Here is a 20,383-nt window from a genome sequence, read left to right on the forward strand (position 1 = left end):
TTCTGAAAGCTTTAGGGGAGAATCTCTTCTCTTGCCCTTTGTAGTTTGTAGAGGCTCCTTCCTCTGTTTTCCAAAACAACACTGTCACATTTCCAGCCTCACTCTCTCTGTCTCTAATTTCTGGCTCTTATAAAGAACCTTATGATTACAGTGGGTCCACCCAGATAATCCCCATCTCAAAATACTTAAAGTCATCACACCTGCAAACTCGCTTTGGTCATGTAATATAACAGAGGTTCCTTGGATTAGGACACAGACATCTTTGGTGTGGGGGCTGTCATTATTCTCTACAGCAGGTGGCTATAATTTTTTGTGAAAAATAAGGGTCCTCATCTTGAAATAGATCATTCTGTTCTTCAGGTGTAGGTGACCCAAGGAATATCTTCAGGCAAAGGAGTTTTTCTTAAGCAAAATTCTCTGACCACTTATGTTTATAAATTAATAACTAATGAATCATGTTACAGTAATTAAAGACATGAATTCTGCACAGGCTTGGTTCAGATCTTTTTTTTTCTCTAGTTTCTGTTTTGTATATTTAGCTTTCTTAGACTGCTTCCTTTCTTAGACTGCACCATTCTAGACACATACATTTTTTTTTTCCTCTGCTCATTGATTTAAAAGTAGCTCATTTATTTACATTAAGACAAAAAGTCATGGGGTATGGATTCTTAGCTGTACATTTTTGAGGAGTGGAGAATATAGTTGGCTTAACTAATAAAGAGGCCTTCAGCCCAAAATATACAGGGGCCAGAATCTCAGAACTGCAGTTTAAAGAAGAAACTATTAATAGCATTTGCTTTTTAAGTTGGAATGGCAATATGGTAATTATTCTGTTTTGAAGATGGATAAGCCATAATTATTGTATTCTATCTAGATGGGATCACACCTGTGAAATTAAAAGATTGTGAACAATTTGGGATTATTCTAATCTCTGGAATCAAAATAGATTTGGATAGTTCTGTTGATGGAAAGTCTTTGTCAAGTACTTAATTTAAGGTTTATAATAAAATCTGTATAAAGTTATTTAACCCTAAGCAGAGAAAGGCTTGGGAGGTTTGAGGCAGATGTAACTGAGCTGGGAAGTGATTTCCCTTCTCAGTTGAGATAGTTCCTCTCACATTGAACAATGTTATATCCCCATTTTTATCCATATGTGGTTCTTCCAACATCCAGACTCAGGTGTCCCAGAAGATATATCGTGCTTTTTTTTTTTTAAATATGGAACGCTTCACGAATTTGCGTATCATCCTTGCGCAGGGGCCATGCTAATCTTCTCTGTATCGTTCCAATTTTAGTATATGTGCTGCCGAAGCGAGCACGATATATCGTGCTTTTAAGGTACAGTTCATTCTACCACAACAGGTATTTCTGTAACCCTAGTTTGCTCACATGTAGTTAGTAAACAGAAGAATATCAGTAAAATGTGGAGATTGTATTGGTTCATTTGCAGTTTTCCCTAGGCAAGGGGATCAGAATCGAGTAGAATTAAACAAGTCTTCAGTAGAGAAGGAAAGAGCCCTTGGCTGGAGTGTGGCACAGATATGTGCCCTGTTGGCTCTGTTATCTGAGTGCCTGTACCAGTGCTCCCCTCCAATCTCAGGTGGCAGGCTACACTTTTCTCTCCTGTACTCAACAGTCATAAACCAGGACCTTGCTTCTTGTGTTATGCATTTAAAGCAAACAACTCTGTAGAAACATGATTATTGACTTTGCTGTATAGAAATTAGAGCTACCTTTCAGTGTTTATAAGCCAGATAAAAGAAAAATGGCTTAGCATGGAACACTGCTGTCTCTGCACTCAGACACTGAACTGTGCAGCCCAGCACACTGCAGCCATCCTTGTTTCACTTTCCTAGCATGAAAATCCCATGGACGGAGGAGCCTGGTGGGCTGCAGTCTCTGGGGTCGCTAAGAGTTGGACACGACTGAGCGACTTCAGTTTCACTTTTCACTTTGATGCACTGGAGAAGGAAATGGCAACCCACTCCAGTGTTCTTGCCTGGAGAATCCCAGGGATGGTGGAGCCTGGTGGGCTGCAGTCTCTGGGGTCGCACAGAGTCAGACACGACTGAAGCGACTTAGCAGCGTGAAATGCACTTTCCTAGATGTGCTGCAGCCACCTCGGTGGTTGTATGAGCGCCTTGAAAAGTGTTCAGTAAATATTTTTCCAACTCAAATTACATGACTTGAAAACACAAGTGAATTAGTTCATTCAGCTTATTTCAAATAACTCTGACGTTACAGAATTTTATCTTGAAGACAACGAAAAGTGAGTATTTCTCTGTTTCTGTTGGTCTTCAATAAATATCACAAATGCTATTTATCAGCCATACACTCTACAAAAAATTCTGTCTGCCCATCATATGTATCGTGATTTAATCATCACCACTGATTTTTAGTAGAACTAGTCTCCAACTTGGTCATTCTTTATTTTTTAAAAAAATTATTTATTTACTTCTTTATTGGCTGTGCTGAGTCTTCATTGCTGCGGGAGCTTTCCTCTACTTGCAGAGAACCAGTGAGCCATGGCTACTGTGTAGTTACATTGAGCAGGCTTTCTCGTTGCGGTGGCTTCTCTTGTTGGGGAATATAGGCTCTAGGGTGCCCATATCCACCGGCTTTAGTAGTTGCACATGGGCTCCTGGACTCTAGAGCACAGGCTCAGTGGTTGTGGTGCGCCAACTTAGTTGCTCCATGGCATGTGGGATCTTCCCAGACCATGGATCAAACCCAAGTTCTGAAAATCCTGTGTGGTCAAATACGGTTAATTGCATTTTTTGCAAGAAACAAACTAATAATAAGTTTGGGTACCATCATTTTAAAAATAGAGAAAACTTTTTGAGATAATTGTAGGTTCTTAGCAGTTGTAACGGAGAAGGCAATGGCAACCCACTCCAGTACTCTTGCCTGGAAAATCCCATGGGCGGAGGAGCCTGGTAGGCTGCAGTCCATGGGGTCGCTAGGAGTCCGACACGACTGAGCGACTTCACTTTCACTTTTTACTTTGATGCATTGGAGAAGGAAATGGCAACCCACTCCAGTGTTCTTGCCTGGAGAATCCCAGGGACGGGGGAGCCCGGTGGGCTGCCGTCTATGGGGTCGCACAGAGTCGGACACGACTGAAGCAACTTAGCAGCAGCAGCAGCAGTTGTAAGAAATTACGCAGAGATCCCTTAACCTAGTTTCCCCCAGTGATAACAGCTGACATAACTAGAGTCACAACCAGGAAATTGACATGATACAGCAGTGCATGAACACTCGTTTGTGTGTGTGTAGATTTAGTTCTGTGCACTTTCTGTATTCATGACCAACAGCACAGTCAGGCCACAGAACAGTTCTGACCCAGGGGTCCCTCATGCTACCTTTTTATAGCCACAGCCATCTCCCTTCCCCCATTGATGGCTAATCCATTCTCCATCTCTAAAGAATGCTATATAAGTGGAATAAAGTATGTAATTTGGGGGAGTTGGTTTTTTCACTCAGGCTAATTCCCTTGAAACCATTCTAGGTTATTGTATGTATCAATAAGTTTGTTACTGATGAATTGTATTCCGTGGGAAGGATATAACACAGGTTAACTATTCACCTGTTGAAGAGTATCTGGGTTGTTTCCACTTCTTGTCTATAATGAACAAAGTTGCAGTGAATATGCACGTATGAGTTTTTTGTGTGAACATGAGTTTTCTTTCGTCAGGGATAAATGCTCAAGATTGCAATACTGGACTTGATGCATTTTCCTTTTTAACTACCCCATGAGGCGGCATGTCCAGCCAAGATTGTTGTTTTTCTTAGTGTTCTGGTTACATAGTTAAACAAGTTTTGACGTGAGTATGACATCAAACAATATGACGTCCCAGTCATATTTTTCCTATGAGTCCTGTTTTCTTAATGAGCACTTTTCGGGGATGCTCCTACCATGTCACGTCTGAAATGCTTATACTGGGTGGACTGAGGGTTGCGGGTGTAGAGTGTCATGATCGGTGGAGACTGGATTTCCCTCTTTTCACTCAGGGATGATGGCTCCTCTTCCTCTGTCTCGGCACTCAAGCGCCTGGAGCGCAGTCAGTGGACAGATAAGATGGATCTGCGGTTTGGTTTTGAGAGACTCAAGGAGCCTGGTGAGAAGACAGGCTGGCTCATCAACATGCACCCTGTAAGCACCTGTGCTTTTCCTCCATATCCTCCTCCCATTCAGGAGGGCAGCACAGCCCTTACTGAAGAGCAGGTGACACCTGGCGGGAACATGTTGTGGACCATCCAGGTAGAGATGGGATTGTTTGCAGCTCTCCGGGTTTCCTCTTTAACTTCTCGGGGTCTTCTCCGGGTCATTAAGAGGTCACTGGGATAACAAAGGTGAGGGGCATCCCTGTTACCCATAAGAATAAAGCTTTCAAAGATGAGGAGACAGAGATATTCCCATCTGGATGCTGTTATGACACAAATCTTGTGAATGGGTCTGGTAGGGTTTATGCAAAGGTAGAGAAAGACTTTGTTTTTAAAGTACTCAGTTTCCTAGAGAAGGAAGAAAAGGCTCTTGTACTTTGTAGAGGAAAACCTTGTGTTCTTGTTGACCAACTCTCTTGCAGACTGAGATTTTAGATGAAGATAAACGCTTAGTTAGTGCTGTGGATTACTACTTTATTCAAGACGATGGGAGCAGATTTAAGGTAAGGCCCTTGAATCCAAAGAAGCTAAAAACCCCTCAGTGGTGAGGCATAATTGGGCCCAAAATGATAAGTGTCCTTTTAGCTCTGCAGCTGTGAGGAGAGAGGGATTATGGGAGACTTGTAGCAGGCAGCTGCCCAAAGCTCTTTAGGAACATGGGCCCCATGGAGCCACACTAGTCACCACTTAAGATGTCCTAAGAGAAGCTAGCTCAGGAAGACTGAAAGATGAGCAGTACTGTGTCTCTTAGACTCTTGCCCTTGTGATATGTGCAAGTCTAATTTTCTGTTGTATCATCTCTCTTAAGATATGTCCAGGTCAATGATGCATTGAATCTAGGCTGCTCAAAGGTATAATAAAAACAGCCTATCTTCATTTTTCTCCTTTTTTTCTTTGTCATCACCCCACATGGGCTGTGATTCTTACAGGTGGCCTTGCCCTACAAGCCATATTTCTACATTGCGACCAGAAAGGTAGGTCTGTCGTTTATGGCATTAGGTCAAATGACCTGAGCTTCGTTTTGTGGGGAGAGTCAAAACTGGAAATAAAGAGGCTTCTAGAGAAACAGGCAAGGAAGGAAATAGATTTTACTAATGGGATGTCTTTTCATTCTGATCCTGATTTAGGGTTGTGAGCGAGAAGTTTCATCTTTTCTTTCTAAGAAGTTTCAGGGTAAAATTGCCAAAGTAGAGACTGTCCCTAAGGAGGATCTGGACTTGGTGAGTATGACCCAGCCCTTTCTGGGTGAATTAGGCTGGGTCTGCTTGTCCGTGGGGTGAGGTGGGGGAGGACATGCTTGGTACCTGTGAGGCAGCAGAGATGATGGACTTCCATGGCTGTCCCCACCTCCTCCTCAAAACTCTAGTGGTGTCTTTGGTGCCACATGCAGAGTTGAACAAGTTGCTTTGGAGTTGCCAACTCTTCAACTCATTTATGTACTGTTGACTCGTTCTCCCCTTATTTATTTTCTCTCTCCAACGTAGTATTTTTTTCTCTTGAACTCATGAACACCGTCTCTTCACTCTGTAGCCAAATCACTTGGTTGGTTTGAAACGAAATTACATTAAGCTGTCCTTCAACACTGTGGAGGACCTCGTCAAAGTGAGGAAGGAGATCTCCCCAGCTGTGAAGAAAAACCGGGACCAGAGTCATACCAGTGATGCCTACACAACAATGCTCTCCAGGTAGGCTTTGTTCACATAAGCAAAGCAGCCAGTTGGTCCATAGGACTGTTTCCCATTTTTCCTAAGTTTACAAGATGAATAGGACATGGGAAAACTCAGCAATAAAGCTACAGTAATGATTGGCTTTGTTCAGTGCGAAACACTTTTGAGCAACTAGTTAGACTTTCTCATATGTTCCCTTTGTGTTAAATTAATGGTGGATTCCCAGGTTATAGTTCCGCTGTCCCTTCTTTCTTACATGGGGATAGATTTGGCTTCAAACTGAGTTTCTGTAACAATAAAGACATTTTAGATTTCTAATCCCACCACCATAACAGAGTCTGATTTCATGGTTTTTAGAAAGCGTTAAGATGTCTACAAATTTTATTAAATATCTAGATTTATGTAGCACATTGTCTCTAGAGAATCCTGGTTATTATACAGAGAAATTTAAATAAAGGACAACACACACTGTTCATTAAACATTTAAATATCAACAGTAATAAGAAACAGGGTAAGAGATTAAGAAGAAATCTTGGCAAATAAAAGTATGATGCCTTCAACATACCAGATGGGCAATAGGCACATCAAGAGATGCACAACATTTCTAAATGTTAGAGAAGTGCAAATCAGAACTATAATGAAGTACCACCTCACACTGGTTGTCGTTAAAAAGTCTGCAAATGACAAACACTAGAGAAGGTGTGAGAAAAGGCAATGCTCTTATATTATTGGTAGGAATGTAAATTGGTCCAGCCACTATGGAGACCGGTATGGAGGTTCCTCCAAAAACTAAAAATAAAGTTGCCATATGATCCAACAATCCTAAATCCTACACCTGGGCATATATCCAAATAAAACTATAATTCAAAAAGATACATTCACCCCTGTGTTCACAGCAGCACTGTTCACAGTAACTAAGACATGGAAACAACCTAAATGTCCATCAACAGATGAATGGATAAAGATGGGTTCATATATACAGTGGAATACTACTCAGCCATAAAAAAGAATGAAATAATGCCATTGGCAGCAGCCGAGGTGGACTTAGAGATTATCATACTAAGTGAAGTAAATCAGAAAGAGAAAGACAAATACCATGTGATAATACTTAATATGTAGAATCTAAAATTTGACAAATGAACTTATCTATGAAACAAAAATAACCTCGCAGACATAGAAAACAGACTTATGGTTGCCACGGGGCAGAAGTGGATCTGGAGTTTGGGGTTAGCAGATGCTAACGATTATATATAGGATGGATAAACAACAAGGTCCCACTGTGTAACACGGGAAACTGTATTCAACATCCTGTGATAAATGATAATGGAAAATGATTTTTAAAAGAATGTGTTTATGTATATAACATTCATTTTGCTGTATAGCAGAAATTAGCACAACATTGTAAATCAACTAAAAAAAGACATGCAGAAATTTATGAGGATTTTAGAAGAGAGCTAATCGTATCCTCTGGCAAAAGTAGATCAGTTTGGGACCCTGGATGTTTCTGCACCAGCACCCCCTGCCCAGTGGCTCATTAATGATTTTTCAGAACACTGCAAGTTGTATCTGGAGACTGAGTCCCCAGAGGCCTGAGCCTTCTCTAAAACTCACTGCCTTTTTCTTCCCCTTAATAGTCCATTCAGTATTTGGAAGCTTAGTGGACTAATATTGGAGTGAACATTCTAGTGACAGTGATTCCCACTTAGATATGGTAAGAATAATTATGATGCAGAAGTAGTTACTGTTTACCAGTCACTTCACCATGCTAAGAGCTTATGAGCACGTTACCTTATGATGCTTGTGCTGGGTGGGCCTGTTGCTGTCATCTTTGTTTTCTTGATGAAGAAATAACCTCAGTGAAGGTGGGTCACGTCTGTAGACATGCCTTTCGAGTAATAGTCTCCTTTCTTTGCTCTTTTAATTGGGGTGGAACTTACATCCAATAAAATGCACGTCCTAAGTGTACTGAACCTCCTTGTGTCCGTGGCCTGCTGCTTGGTCGGATGGGGGTCATCCAAGGTCATTCCTTAAGAAGGGCCTGTCCTGATCATCTCAGCCACCTTGTAAACCTTTGTGTTTACATTGTTTGGACTCTGGCCTTTCCCCGATTCAGTCCCTAGCAGAGTATAGTTGAAAAAGCTGCTCTCTTTATTTTGCAGTGTTCTGCAAGGGGGCAGTGTAATTTTTGATGAAGAGGAAACCTCTAAGAAGATTGCCGACCAGTTGGACAACATTGTGGACATGCGAGAGTATGATGTGCCTTACCACATCCGTCTCTCCATCGACCTGAAGATCCACGTGGTGAGTGGGCTGTTGCTACTGACAGCCAGGAGGTGATACTGAAGGATAGATCCATAGAGTAGACTTCCCTGGACAGGTGTAGAAGTCTTTGGTTAATGCACCACATGTCCTTCAGGCTCACTGGTACAATGTCCGGTACCGAGGAAGTGCCTTTCCAGTGGAAATTGCCCGCCGTGATGACCTCGTTGAACGACCAGTAAGTACTGCTTGCATTTCCTCCATCCTAAACTTTCTAGTTGTTTCTGGTGAGAAAGGTGAAAGGTGAATTTGATTTTGAGATTGGTTTGCTTCTTTTTCCTCAAATACTTTCTTAAAAGAATTTTGAAGTAATTGGGTTTTTTAAAATCAGTTTTTGACCTTGCACATATATATCATCGCGTGCTATCAATATTTGAGCTAGGCTGGATCGGAACATTGGAGGGAAAGCTCTGGCTTCCATTTTTGATGGTTAAGAGCATGGTTTCAGCATGTTAGGTTGAAAATGGATTCAAAACTGGTTCGGGAACAGCTTTGTGATCTTGGGATAGTCTATACTCTGTTTTCTCACATCTAAGATGAGATTGTCAGTTCTGTATCACAGTCTTCTGTCAAAGTTGTCATAAAGGTCAAAATGAGGTGATTCATTTTAAAGTGTCTTGAGACTCAAGTGTTCTGTAATTCTAGACTTTTCCTGTGAACAGTGGCTCCAGCCATATCTTGTATGTTCAAGTTTTTATACCATCATGGTAGATCAATCCACCCCAAGATGCCTGTCCTGCTTTTTCCTGGACCTTTCCCCACAGCAGCTCAACTCTTGCTTTTAGTAACTGGCAGTAGAGGTGGAGATGTCATGGGTGTCAAGACAACCACCAGGGTCTCCAGAGCTCAGCTTGGTTCTTGGCCAACTTAATGCTACATTTTGTCCCTTCAGGACCCCGTGGTTTTAGCATTTGACATTGAGACAACCAAACTGCCCCTCAAGTTTCCAGATGCTGAGACCGACCAGATTATGATGATTTCCTATATGATTGATGGTCAGGTGAGTGGGTGCCTTCTGGAGTATGAGCTCTCTGTGAACCGGGACCAAGTCTGGTCTCCAAACCTGAACAGTGTCCACTCGTGGTTAGTATTTGTTTGGTGACTAATGAGAGAATGGAGTCCACACAAGTGAACAAGCAAGCTATTCTGGCATCTAGCCACTCTCTGCCCTCCGGGCAAGTCTTAGGATGAAGTAGCCTGTCTTTTTTGGGAAAGCCATGGTGTTTCAAGTTGCTGCAAAGGTTTTGTAGCAAAAATCTCCAGGCTACATGTGGGAGGTGTGTCTTAGGCTTTGTTTCTGTAACTCACACTGACTGCTAATGAACTTCCCAGGGCTACCTCATCACCAACAGGGAGATTGTCTCAGAAGATATAGAAGATTTCGAATTTACCCCCAAGCCAGAATATGAAGGACCCTTCTGTGTCTTCAATGAGCCCGATGAGGTAGAGATGCCATTTGGGAAAGTGCCTGATGTTTGGGAATAGGAAGAGGAGGCAAGCGTGGTGATCCTCTTAGACCTCAGCATTTGTTTAATCATAATAGCAGCTGGGCTCAATCCCCAGTGGTTGGTCCTTGTTCACATAAGGTTAAGATGGAAATAAAGGGATCAGTGAAGTTGTTACTCCTCAGCTTTGGAGAGGTGTTAAAACTTGGTGTAAAAAGAGGTGTTTACACTTGAGGAAGAGTAAAGTAACCCTTTGACTGCCAAAATTTGTTAAATTCAGGTTCATCTAATCCAAAGATGGTTTGAACACATCCAGGAGGCCAAACCCACCATCATGGTCACCTATAATGGGGACTTTTTTGACTGGTGAGTCAGAAAAGGGGAGGGAGAGATAGGAGAAGCACTGCCTGGTAGCACGCGTGAGCTGCTCACCCTGTTTAAGAGGAGATGGTGTGAGGTGTCCCCTGGGGCAGTCTTCCCGGCCCCTGGGGCAGTCTTCCCGGCCCCTGTGGAAATTAGAGACTCACTGTCCCACATGTTTTTCCGTCCTCTTGTCCTTAGGCCATTTGTGGAGGCCAGAGCAGCGGTCCATGGACTGAGCATGTACCAGGAGATAGGGTTCCAGAAGGACAGCCAGGGGGAGTACAAATCACCCCAGTGTATCCACATGGACTGTCTCAGGTAGGCCCTGCAGCTCACGTGGTGGCTTATCGCAGTGTCTCATGAGGGCTTTCTGTAAGTGAGACTCCCTTACATACACTGGTCCTTTCCATACCTTGTTACAGAAGCTGCCGAGAAGTAGCTCCTGTCACCTGTGGACAGTGGCTGCTGATGGTCCCCAGGGTATAGAAACCAGACCAGAAAGAAAGACCTGGTAGAGTGAGGTCTGGTGCTATGGGAGGTCACAGAGAGGCCTTGGCTTCCCCACATTAGATTGGGATGTGGCAGCCAGGCTCTCTTGAAGGACAAGCATGGTGTCCAGATAGGCTGGGGTGTCCAGACTCAGGATAAGTGTGCAAGGTGGCCCAGAGTGTCGAGAAGGAAGGCTGGAGAGAAAGGTCACCTGGGCTTCCTGTGCCCAGTGAGGAGGTTGGTTTTATCTTGGTGGTCATGGGGAGCCACTGACACATTTAAAGCTTGATGAATTTTCTCCTTACCCCTGGTATTATGGTGTGTGGATTGAAGGGCAGGCAGGTTGCAACAAGAACAAGAGCGAAGAGAGGGCTGGTCTTGAGATATCTGAGAGTCAAGGACTTTGAGATCTATAAATATGGGGACAGGTGCAAGAGGCATTAGGAAATTCTGGTTCTCAGGGCTTGGGCTGGGCTCCTGGAGAAATAGGGCAGAGCTCAGGTTCAGAATAAAAGCAGACCTGGGAGCTCCATCCACATGGAGGATCTGGAGACTGTGGGGCTCGGTGATAAGACCAAAAACTTGATAGTTGATGGATTCTCAAGAAGAGAAATAGAGACTTTCCTGGTATTTCAGTGGCTAATAATCTTCCTGCCAATGTAAGCCACATGGGTTTGATCTCTGCTCTGGAAAGATTGTACATGCCAAGGGGCAAGTAAGCCCATACTCCACAACTACTGCGCCCACAGACTTGGAGACCATGCTCCATTGCGAGAGAAGCCACTGCAACAAAGAGTAGCCCTTGCTCGCCACAATTAGAGAAAGCCCACACGCAGCACCCAAGACCCAGTGCAGCCAGAAAAATGATTTTTTAAAAAGATCCCACATACTACAATGAAGATTGATGATCCCTCATGGCTGTAGCTAAGACCCTGCATAGTCAAATAAATAATTTTTTTTTTTTTTTTTAAGTAAGAGGAGTAAAAGAGAGGTGGGGTTCCTCAGTGGAGGCAGCAATACTGGGGATCCTTCAGCAGGGCATTTCTGAGGGGGAGGACGGCCCACAGGGCAGAGAGGCCACAGAAGGTGAGATCGGATGCTGCCAGTAGGAAGTTGTAAGTCCTAGAGATACAGTGGTGTCTGTCGTGGGGCTGAGTTGTGAGGAAGGAAGAGGTGGAGATGGCACCAAGGGACCTCAAGTGTTTTTATACAGAAGGGATTGTGTAAGAAGAGGATGGGAGTTTGACAGCAGAGTGTGAGGGGCAGGGAGAGCAGGGCAGAGCCTGGCAGCACCTGTAGCGAATAAGCTGTGGAGGAATCTACAGCAGGAATCAGACAGCAGGTTCCTGCCTGGTCCCCTTTGTATTTCTCCTTGAGGGTGAGAGGAAGGCCTCGCAAGGACTGGAGGACCGGCTGTGTCGTCTCCTTGTGTTTGTGGGTTTCTCTGTGAAGTTGACTGGGTCCAGCTGAAAGCTTTTCACAAGGGGCCTGCACCACGTGAGGTCTTGGTGATCTTTTGGGGTACCTGTCAGGACCCTGCATCTTCCTGTAGAGTGTCCAGCTTCACCACATCTCACAGGTTCCTAGACTTCGTCTCAGAATTATCTCTGGCTTTTGCTTTTCTTCTCCTTTCCAGGTGGGTGAAAAGGGACAGTTACCTGCCCGTGGGCAGCCACAACCTCAAGGCGGCGGCCAAAGCCAAGCTGGGCTACGACCCAGTGGAACTGGACCCTGAAGACATGTGCCGGATGGCCACTGAGCAGCCCCAGGCACGTGTGCTGCCTCGCTGAGTCACCTTCTGCTGGGGGGTGGCGGCCTCTGGACCCCTCACTGACCTTACTGTCTGATGTCCTCTCCTCAGACTCTGGCGACCTACTCGGTGTCGGATGCAGTGGCCACATACTACCTGTACATGAAGTATGTCCACCCGTTTATATTCGCCCTGTGTACCATCATCCCCATGGAGCCCGATGAGGTCAGTGCCTCTCCTGGCCCGCTGCCTGACTGGGTGGTCCCAGGCAGCTATTGCGGGTGCAGCCGTTGATTTCTGTATTTGGCTCACAGCCTGGTATTTCCCGGTAGGTGCTGCGGAAAGGTTCTGGGACGCTGTGCGAGGCCTTGCTAATGGTGCAGGCCTTCCATGCCAACATCATCTTCCCCAACAAGCAGGAGCAGGAGTTCAACAAGCTGACAGATGACGGCCACGTGCTGGATGCTGAGACCTACGTGGGTGGCCACGTAGAAGCCCTGGAGTCCGGCGTGTTCCGCAGTGACATCCCCTGCCGGTTCCGGATGGTGCGCCGCTCCTGAGGCTGGGCCTCATCCCGCTAGTGCTGTGGAAGGACGCAGGAGGGACCCAGCCACAAGGGCTGAAATAAAGCCCTCTCCCCCTTCTCACCCATGGACCCCTCACCAGTTGTCCTTTGTCTGGCCTGCCCTTTAGGGTGCCACTCCTTCTGGAGTGTTCTCTTGGTAGAGTCCCACCTGAAGTAGGTTACATGGTGTGGGGCCATTTTCCTGTCTTTCTCACATCCTCTCTTGGTTGTTTGTGTTAGAATCCTGCTGCCTTTGACTTCCTGCTGCAGCGGGTGGAGAAAACCATGCGTCATGCCATCGAGGAAGAGGAGAAGGTGCCCATGGAGCAGGTCATCAACTTCCAAGAGGTGATGCACAGGCTCAGGGAAGTGGTGTGGGGAGAACAGTCTGTTTACATGCCCTGCCTTGCAGAGTGGCTTCTCTCAGTGGCCTATTCATTGTGCACCTACTGTGTGATAGTGCTTGGTTGCCGAGACAGGACACGGGGCCTGGTCCCATGTAGTTAGGACAGGACAGTGTATTGGCACAGTGAGGGACTCGACTTTCTGTACAGGAGAATTTCACAGAGGAGGCGATGGCTTTCAGAACAAAGTGGTGGGCTGATGTGGGAGAGAAAGGCAAATGAAGGGTAGATACAATTGTGTCTTGTAGGCAGCAAGGAGCCATTGGAGGTTTTTACTTTCTTTCTGTCTATAGACTTTAAAAATGATAGGAGTTCCTATAAATTACAGGGTAGAATATCATAACTGCAAAGTCCTTCACGTAGTAGTTAGAAAGCACCATTTGCAAAGTGTGTCACATGACCAGAGGCACCAGGCACCGCCTGCTTTGCTGATCCTATTCCTTTGGATGTGGCGCATTTTGGGTCTCTGTCAGGCCCTGCTTCTAGGATTGATTTCAAGAAATGTAACATATTCACCAGGCAAAGTTCAAACAAGAACGTGTGCACGTGCTCTGCATAGTACAAAGTTCTGTACAGCTCTTGTCAGCTACAGCTCATATGCTTTGGGAACTTTCCATGAACCAACTTGGGAAGAAGAGAGTGTAGGCTGAATGACAAATAGAAGTTAAAGAGCAACTTGAACAAAACAAAGATAACTGCTTTTTTGGCCTTGGCGTGAGGCCTGTGGGATCTTAGTTCCCCAACCAGGGATCAGACCCAGGCCCCTGGCAGTGAGAGCTCTGAGTCATAACCGCTGGGCTGTCAAGGAATTCCCCGAAGATACTACTTTTAAGTCTATGAACCAATGAAATGAGTGAGAAATGGGCTGAAGGTGTGCTAATTGGAGGGACCCCAGACACCTTAGTGAATTTGGACGTGGACTTTTATAGATGACAGATGGTCATCCAGAGTCCCTGAAATTGTTCTCTGTAGGGTGGCCTAGGGTCTTTAGGGAAAGGGTAGCAGGTTCACCTTTTTGTTCCTGAGTGACCGCCTCGGTAGTAGTGTGGTGATAGCTAGTGGGAGGTGTCAGCTGGGGGCACACAGCGGCGTCTGGCCTGTCCAGGTGTCATCCCATCATCCCAGCCTTCCCACTACTGTGGTCTCATCTTCCCTCTCCGAGCAGCATTTCAGAGCATGCCCTAGCACAGAGAAGGATGGGGGAATTATTCTCTGAATGATTCATTTGCTTAGAATTCAGTTAGAAACAAGTATTATCTTTTTGGTATTTCCTGTTCTACTTGATAGATATTCCTTTTTTCTTCTGGTTGATTTTTGTGTGATTTAGATGTTTTCCAATTTATACTTTGAATGTCCAGAGGTTGGCAAGCTATAGTACAGAAGGGCTGTTTTTGTACAGTCAGCAAGCTAAGAATGGTTTTCATATTTTTAAAATATTTTAAAAGAAAAAGTAGACCGTAGCCACAAAACCTGGCACCCCACTCCAGTACTCTTGCCTGGAAAATCAGATGGACAGAGGAGCCTGGTAGGCTGTAGTCCATGGGGTCGCTAAGAGTCGGACACGACTGAGCGACTTCACTTTCACTTTTCACTTTTATGCATTGGAGGAGGAAATGGCAACCCACTCCAGTGTTCTTGCCTGGAGAATCCCAGGGACAGAGGAGCCTGGTGGGCTGCTGTCTATGGGGTCGCACAGAGTCAGACATGACTGAAGTGACTTAGCATTAGCATGAGCATTCACAGAGGTTTGCTGACCCCAGATCTAAAGGTGTTTTTTTTAAAGCCAATTTTTCTCGAAATAACTCCTAAGTACAGTAATTCTCAAGTTTTAACGTTGTATTTCTTATTGTTGTGTAAGTTTTGGACAAAATGAACTTATCAAATAAATACATATCTAATGTTCTGATTTAGGTGTTACATTTGGGAGAGAAAATAAAAGTATATGACTATCAGAAGCTTGTTTAGCCTTTTTTAGTTTCAGTGACTGTTTTTGTGTTTTGGGACAATATTTTTATTTCTAGACGCTCTCTATTGGTTCTTTTTCAAATGTGCTTTATTTCTTTCTTTATAGTGGACTTTCTCTTTCTGTGTTTTGTTTTTAAAACCTTTTTATTGAAGTATACTGATTTATAATGTTTTAGGTATACAGCAAAGTGATTCAAATTTTTAAAATACACACACACATATATATTCTTTTTTTTTTCCCCCCCTTTTTTTGGCTGTGCCACGTGGCTTGCAGGATCTTAGTTCCCTAACCAGGGATCGAATGTGTACCCCCTACAGTGAAGCACAGAGTCCTAATCACTGGGCCACCAGGGAATTCCATGTATATATATTGTTGTTCCTGTTATTTAATCACTAAGTCATGTCCAACTAACTCTTCACACCCCATGGACTTGTAGCCTGCCTGGGTCCTCTGTCCATGAGATTTCCCAGGCAAGAATACTGGAGTTGGGTTGCCATTTCCTTCTCCAGAGGATATTCCTGACCCAGGGATCAGGAAGTATTTCTTGTGTCTCCTGAATTGGCAGGTGAATTCAAGAACCACCAGGGAAGCCCGTGTGTGTGTGTGTGTGTGTGTGTGTGTGTATACATGTATTCTTTTTCAGATTCTTTCACATTATAGGTTATTACAAGGGGTGAATATAATTCTCTGTGCTACAGTAGGTCCTTGTTGTTTCTCATCCTGTGTTTTAGATTTTGCATATTCACTTATCTTTAGCGTTATTTTACCATGTTTACTCCAGGAGGTTTATTGTCTGATGTTCTTAGGGTTCTCCTCCCACTGTGTCTGCTGTCTGTCATGGTAGAGTTTTTTTTTTTCCCCATGCTTCACAATTTTGAGATATTTTTTTCCTTTCTGGATGTACCATGTGGCCTGTGGAAGCTTAGTTCCCTAATCAGGGATCGAACATGCACCACCCCCTGCATTGGAAGTGCAGAGTCTTAACCATTGGACATCTAGGGAAGTCCTGTCGCTCTGCAATTTTGGAATCTGAACTCCTCTTCAGCAGGAGGGCCGTTGGTAGTTTGACAGTTTCTTCCTGGTTCCCCAAATGTAACATGGGCCCGATGCCCCTTCTTACCTGGTTCCTTGGCTGAAGAGTCCCAGAGCCAGTGGAGACCTGTTAGTGCCTGTTATGATAAATGCTCAAGGAAAATGCTTTCTTTGCCCAGAGTTCAAAATAGACATGGTGAGCAGACTTGTTGTAGTTTATTCTTTTATGGAGGTGGCTTTTGAGAGTCCTGCCTTTATTTGGGGCTCTGCACTTTGTCTCCCTTTTGTTGTGTGTAGCCTGCCCCTCCTTGAGGTAGCATGAGAAATGTGAGTTAAAGAGCTCACGGCATAGGCCTGAGGCCACAAACCTCAGAAAGGCCTGCTGCATGGCTGCCCTTAGCCAGTGTCCAGGAACTTGGACTTCAGGAGGTTTCTCACCTTCCTCTAATAAGAATGGCTCACTCACTCGTGCTCAGGTTGTTCGTGCAAACAGTGGTTTGTGTTAAGCGCCCACTTTCCTTCCTGGAGTCTGGGTTTTGGTCCAGGCAGGCAGAGTTGCCTACGTGAGCAGCCCTCCGTAAGAACTCTGGGCACTGGGTCTCCATGAGCTTCCCTGGGGGACAGTGCTTTTCACAGCACTTCTCGTGTGTTATCACGGCTTGTTGCTGGAAGAATGAAGCTCGTCCCAGCTTGAACCTGGGCTCCTCCCAACTTTCCCCCAAGTGCCTTTGCCCTTTGCTCATTGAGCTCTGTCTTTCCCCTGTGAGTCACCAAATCTAGGGGTGGTCTTGGGGATCCCAACACAGGGCCCAGCCTCTGCCAGACACCATTGAGTCAACTCACTGCTCTGATGTTGAGTCTTCTCATCACATTTGTTCTTTGGGGATAACTTAGAAGATCACATCTGCATTTACACGGATAGTTTTCATATTTCATTTAGGATTTCCATGTGTTTGGTGTCAAGAGGGTTTTTAAGCTAAGAGCCTTGGCTGGAAACAGAATCTGATTCATTGGTTTATAAAGTAATGCTGGAAACCATCTTGTATCACAGTTGAGAGCGTGGTGTTTGGTCTCAGAGGACCCTCAGAGGGTCCATACTAACTTGAAGCTTCTCATACGTGAGATGAGGAATTGCAAGGACATTGATGGTGTGTCACTTGCCTGCACTGTGGGGGCACTCGGGGCACCCAGGAAGTGTGGCTGTTGGTAATCTAGCGGGTCTCCCTACTTGTTAGCAGATGGGCCGTGCCATATGAGGCCACATATTACGCATTTCTCTCCCAACCCCAGAGTTCTCTTGGGGTGGAGTCTGCTGCTTCCCGTGCTGCGGTGCTCTGTCCTGTACCTCCAGGGTCTGGTGTGTTGGTGCATGTTGTCTGTCGTCCATTTGGGACCCATGGTGTTTTCTCTGTTACTCTGTACAATCTCCAGTTTCCATCTTGGTCACCAGCCTTCACTTCTTTCCACTTTCTCTGTAGGTGTGTGATCAGATTAAGACCAAGCTCACCTCCCTGAAAGATGTTCCTAACCGAATTGAGTGTCCCCTCATCTACCACCTGGACGTGGGGGCCATGTACCCCAACATCATCTTGACGAACCGCCTGCAGGTGAGACACATTCTCAAATCAGAATCAAGCTCTTTCTGCCTAAACCCTAATTGCTCTCTTCCTGTCCCCTCTCAGCCCTCTGCCATGGTGGATGAGGCCACCTGCGCAGCTTGTGACTTCAACAAGCCTGGAGCGAACTGCCAGAGGAAGATGGCCTGGCAGTGGAGGGGAGAGTTCAGTGAGTGTCAGCCCTGGGGGGCTGCTCAGCAGGAAGCGGGTGGGCGGGTCTCTGTCACATCCTCTCTTCCCATCACTCCTTCTAGTGCCAGCCAGTCGCAGTGAGTATCATCGGATCCAGCACCAACTGGAGTCAGAGAAGTTCCCTCCCTTGACCCCCGAGGGCCCAGCCCGGGCCTTTCACGAGCTGTCCCGTGAGGAGCAGGCTAAATATGAGAAGCGGAGGCTGGCAGGTGAGCAGTTGGGCCGTGTTGGTGTGTCACACCTTGAGGTCAGTCGAACCAGTTGAAGTAGATGAGACCACTGTGAATTAGTTTGTCCTATAGGCTTCCTTTTGTCATTTATCCTTCTGCAAGTTTCTGGCTCCCAAACCCTCCTTCCTGTAGTCTTTGTGTATTTGGTCTGTTCATACAGGGCTGCCCTTTGATGTGATTGATTAGGAACTTGTCTTTCTGAGTTTTCTGCTCCTTTGAGTTAACCAAAAAAACCCATGTTTGTTGGCATCCATTGCCTAGCTTTCTTTGGCTGTGTCCAGGAGGCCTGTCCCCTGTGTGGAGTCTCACGTGCCCACCATTCTCAATTGTGCTTCAGATTACTGCCGGAAGGCATACAAGAAAATCCACGTGACCAAGGTGGAAGAGCGTCTCACCACCATCTGCCAGCGGGAGAACTCCTTCTATGTGGACACTGTACGTGCTTTTCGGGACAGGCGCTATGAGTTCAAAGGTCTCCACAAGGTGAGCCTGACCTTAGTGAGGTTGGAGCAGGATCTAGTTTCTGGGGTGAAAATCCTTGCTCAGCACTGTCTCCATGTGTTACTCCCAATCTCTGAGCCCAGTGCATGCACTCAGACAATAAACATGCAGTTGTTTTTAACTTTGAAGAATTAAGGGCCTGGGGCCTTGAAGCTATTCTGAATGGTTGCTTTTAAAATAATTATTTAGAGCAGGGGTTAGCAAACTGCGGCTGGGCTGGCCATGTTTATAAATAAGTTTTCCTGGGTCTGAGCTGCGTTTGCCCGAAGCAGGGAGGGGGCAGCAGAGACTGAGGGCGAGCACTGCACACACGTGGCCCTTTACTTTGTGTGTACAGGTGTGGCGCTTTACTTTGCCAGCCTCTGACCAGGGGGAGTGAGGGGAGTGTGTTCACTGACATGTTTTACCAGTAGGACTAGGGAAATACACAACAATACCTCAGTTGTAATATCAGCAGGTAAGTGTTTTATATTTAAGCATATCGAGTTTTTTTCTGAGAGACCTTCCTTCACTGCTAGACTCATTGTTCACATCCCGAACTGCCCTGATAGACTGTCATCATCAGGCTTTGTTATCATTGTTAAGTTTATATTTTTATTATGGTAAATATGTACAATGAAATTTAACATTTTTAAGTGTACAGATCAGTGGCATTAAGTACATTTACATTGCAATTACTATTACCACCCATCTGCAGAACTCTTTATCTTGCAACACTGAAACACTGCATTCCCTTAACAATGATCCTCCATTCTGGTTTCTGTGGACTGTGAGCCTGGGAACCTCATGTAAGTGGATTCATACAGGATTTGTCCTTTTGTGACTAGATTATTTCTCTTAGCCTAATGCCCTCAAGGTTCATTCATGGTAGCATGTATCAGAATTTCCTTTTTAAGGCTGAATAATACTCCACTGTATGGACATTTTGTTTATCCATTCACCCATCGATGGATAGTTGGGTTGCTTCCATGTTTTAGATATTTTGAATAATTCTGCTGTGAACATGGGTGTGCAGACGTCTCTTTAAGATCCAACTTTTAGTTCTTTTGGGTATATACACAGAAGTGGAATTGCTGAATCATATGGTAATTGTATTTTTAATCTTCAGAGGAATCGTCATGCTGCCTCAGTTTATCTTAATTAAACTGTTTGAGTTACGTGTCTATGTCTTCCTCATCAGATGAGTGTTGACAGTGTTGTGACTGTCCATTTTATTTTTTAGAATCTAACACAGTGCCTGGCACATAGTAGGCACTCAGTAAATGTCTTTTGGGTTTTTTGTTGTTGTTGTTGTTCTTTAAATTCCAAACTTTTAAAAAAATTTTTCTTCTCACGTTGGATGGGAAAGTTGCTGAGATATTTATGGCCTTCCCTGCATTTCTTTATCAGTCACTTTTACTAAGGACCTCCTGAGTAGCTCTTGTTACCCTAAGTTAATAAGACACAGACGGGCCTGACTCCTTGTCCTGGGACACTTCTGGATGGCCATTCACATCGTGGAAGCTGCCAGTGCAGTGTCACAAGCCCGCCCCACAGTTCCTGTTAGCTAAGACTCACTTTGTCAGAGTGAAGCAGAAGGAGCTAATCTGCCAAACGCAAGCCTTGCAGCATGCTGGGGAGCTGAGCTGTCCATTGGCCTCTTAGAAGCTCAGCATCCCAGGAGGTGCAGCTTGTGTGGAT

General features: G+C 45.1%; 1 protein-coding gene and 1 non-coding gene across 4 annotated transcripts in view; one reads left to right on the forward strand and one right to left on the reverse strand.

The window, feature by feature from the left end:
* POLE (DNA polymerase epsilon, catalytic subunit) overlaps nt 1-20,383 on the forward strand; it is a 62,291-nt gene that overhangs the window by 716 nt on the left and 41,192 nt on the right. For all 3 annotated transcript variants that reach the window (XM_086347121.1, XM_086347122.1, XM_086347120.1), the window contains exons 2-20: nt 4,012-4,153; nt 4,587-4,667; nt 5,094-5,138; nt 5,292-5,384; nt 5,695-5,849; nt 7,991-8,132; nt 8,248-8,328; nt 9,043-9,150; nt 9,483-9,593; nt 9,876-9,961; nt 10,157-10,276; nt 12,084-12,216; nt 12,309-12,422; nt 12,530-12,742; nt 13,003-13,110; nt 17,643-17,771; nt 17,847-17,949; nt 18,035-18,181; nt 18,540-18,685. In XM_086347121.1, the coding sequence (XP_086203247.1) occupies nt 4,012-4,153; nt 4,587-4,667; nt 5,094-5,138; nt 5,292-5,384; nt 5,695-5,849; nt 7,991-8,132; nt 8,248-8,328; nt 9,043-9,150; nt 9,483-9,593; nt 9,876-9,961; nt 10,157-10,276; nt 12,084-12,216; nt 12,309-12,422; nt 12,530-12,742; nt 13,003-13,110; nt 17,643-17,771; nt 17,847-17,949; nt 18,035-18,181; nt 18,540-18,685 (2,257 nt within the window). The remainder of the gene's footprint in view (nt 1-4,011; nt 4,154-4,586; nt 4,668-5,093; nt 5,139-5,291; nt 5,385-5,694; nt 5,850-7,990; nt 8,133-8,247; nt 8,329-9,042; nt 9,151-9,482; nt 9,594-9,875; nt 9,962-10,156; nt 10,277-12,083; nt 12,217-12,308; nt 12,423-12,529; nt 12,743-13,002; nt 13,111-17,642; nt 17,772-17,846; nt 17,950-18,034; nt 18,182-18,539; nt 18,686-20,383) is intronic.
* Nucleotides 1,213-1,319, reverse strand: LOC147355266 (U6 spliceosomal RNA). The gene has a single exon (XR_015144931.1). It is a non-coding gene; the product is annotated as a U6 spliceosomal RNA (small nuclear RNA).

Source organism: Bos grunniens, chromosome 17, assembly GCF_055505025.1.
Source record: "Bos grunniens cultivar Pamir isolate PY7600 chromosome 17, Bosgru_T2T1.0, whole genome shotgun sequence".
NCBI classification, from domain to species: Eukaryota; Metazoa; Chordata; class Mammalia; order Artiodactyla; family Bovidae; genus Bos; species Bos grunniens.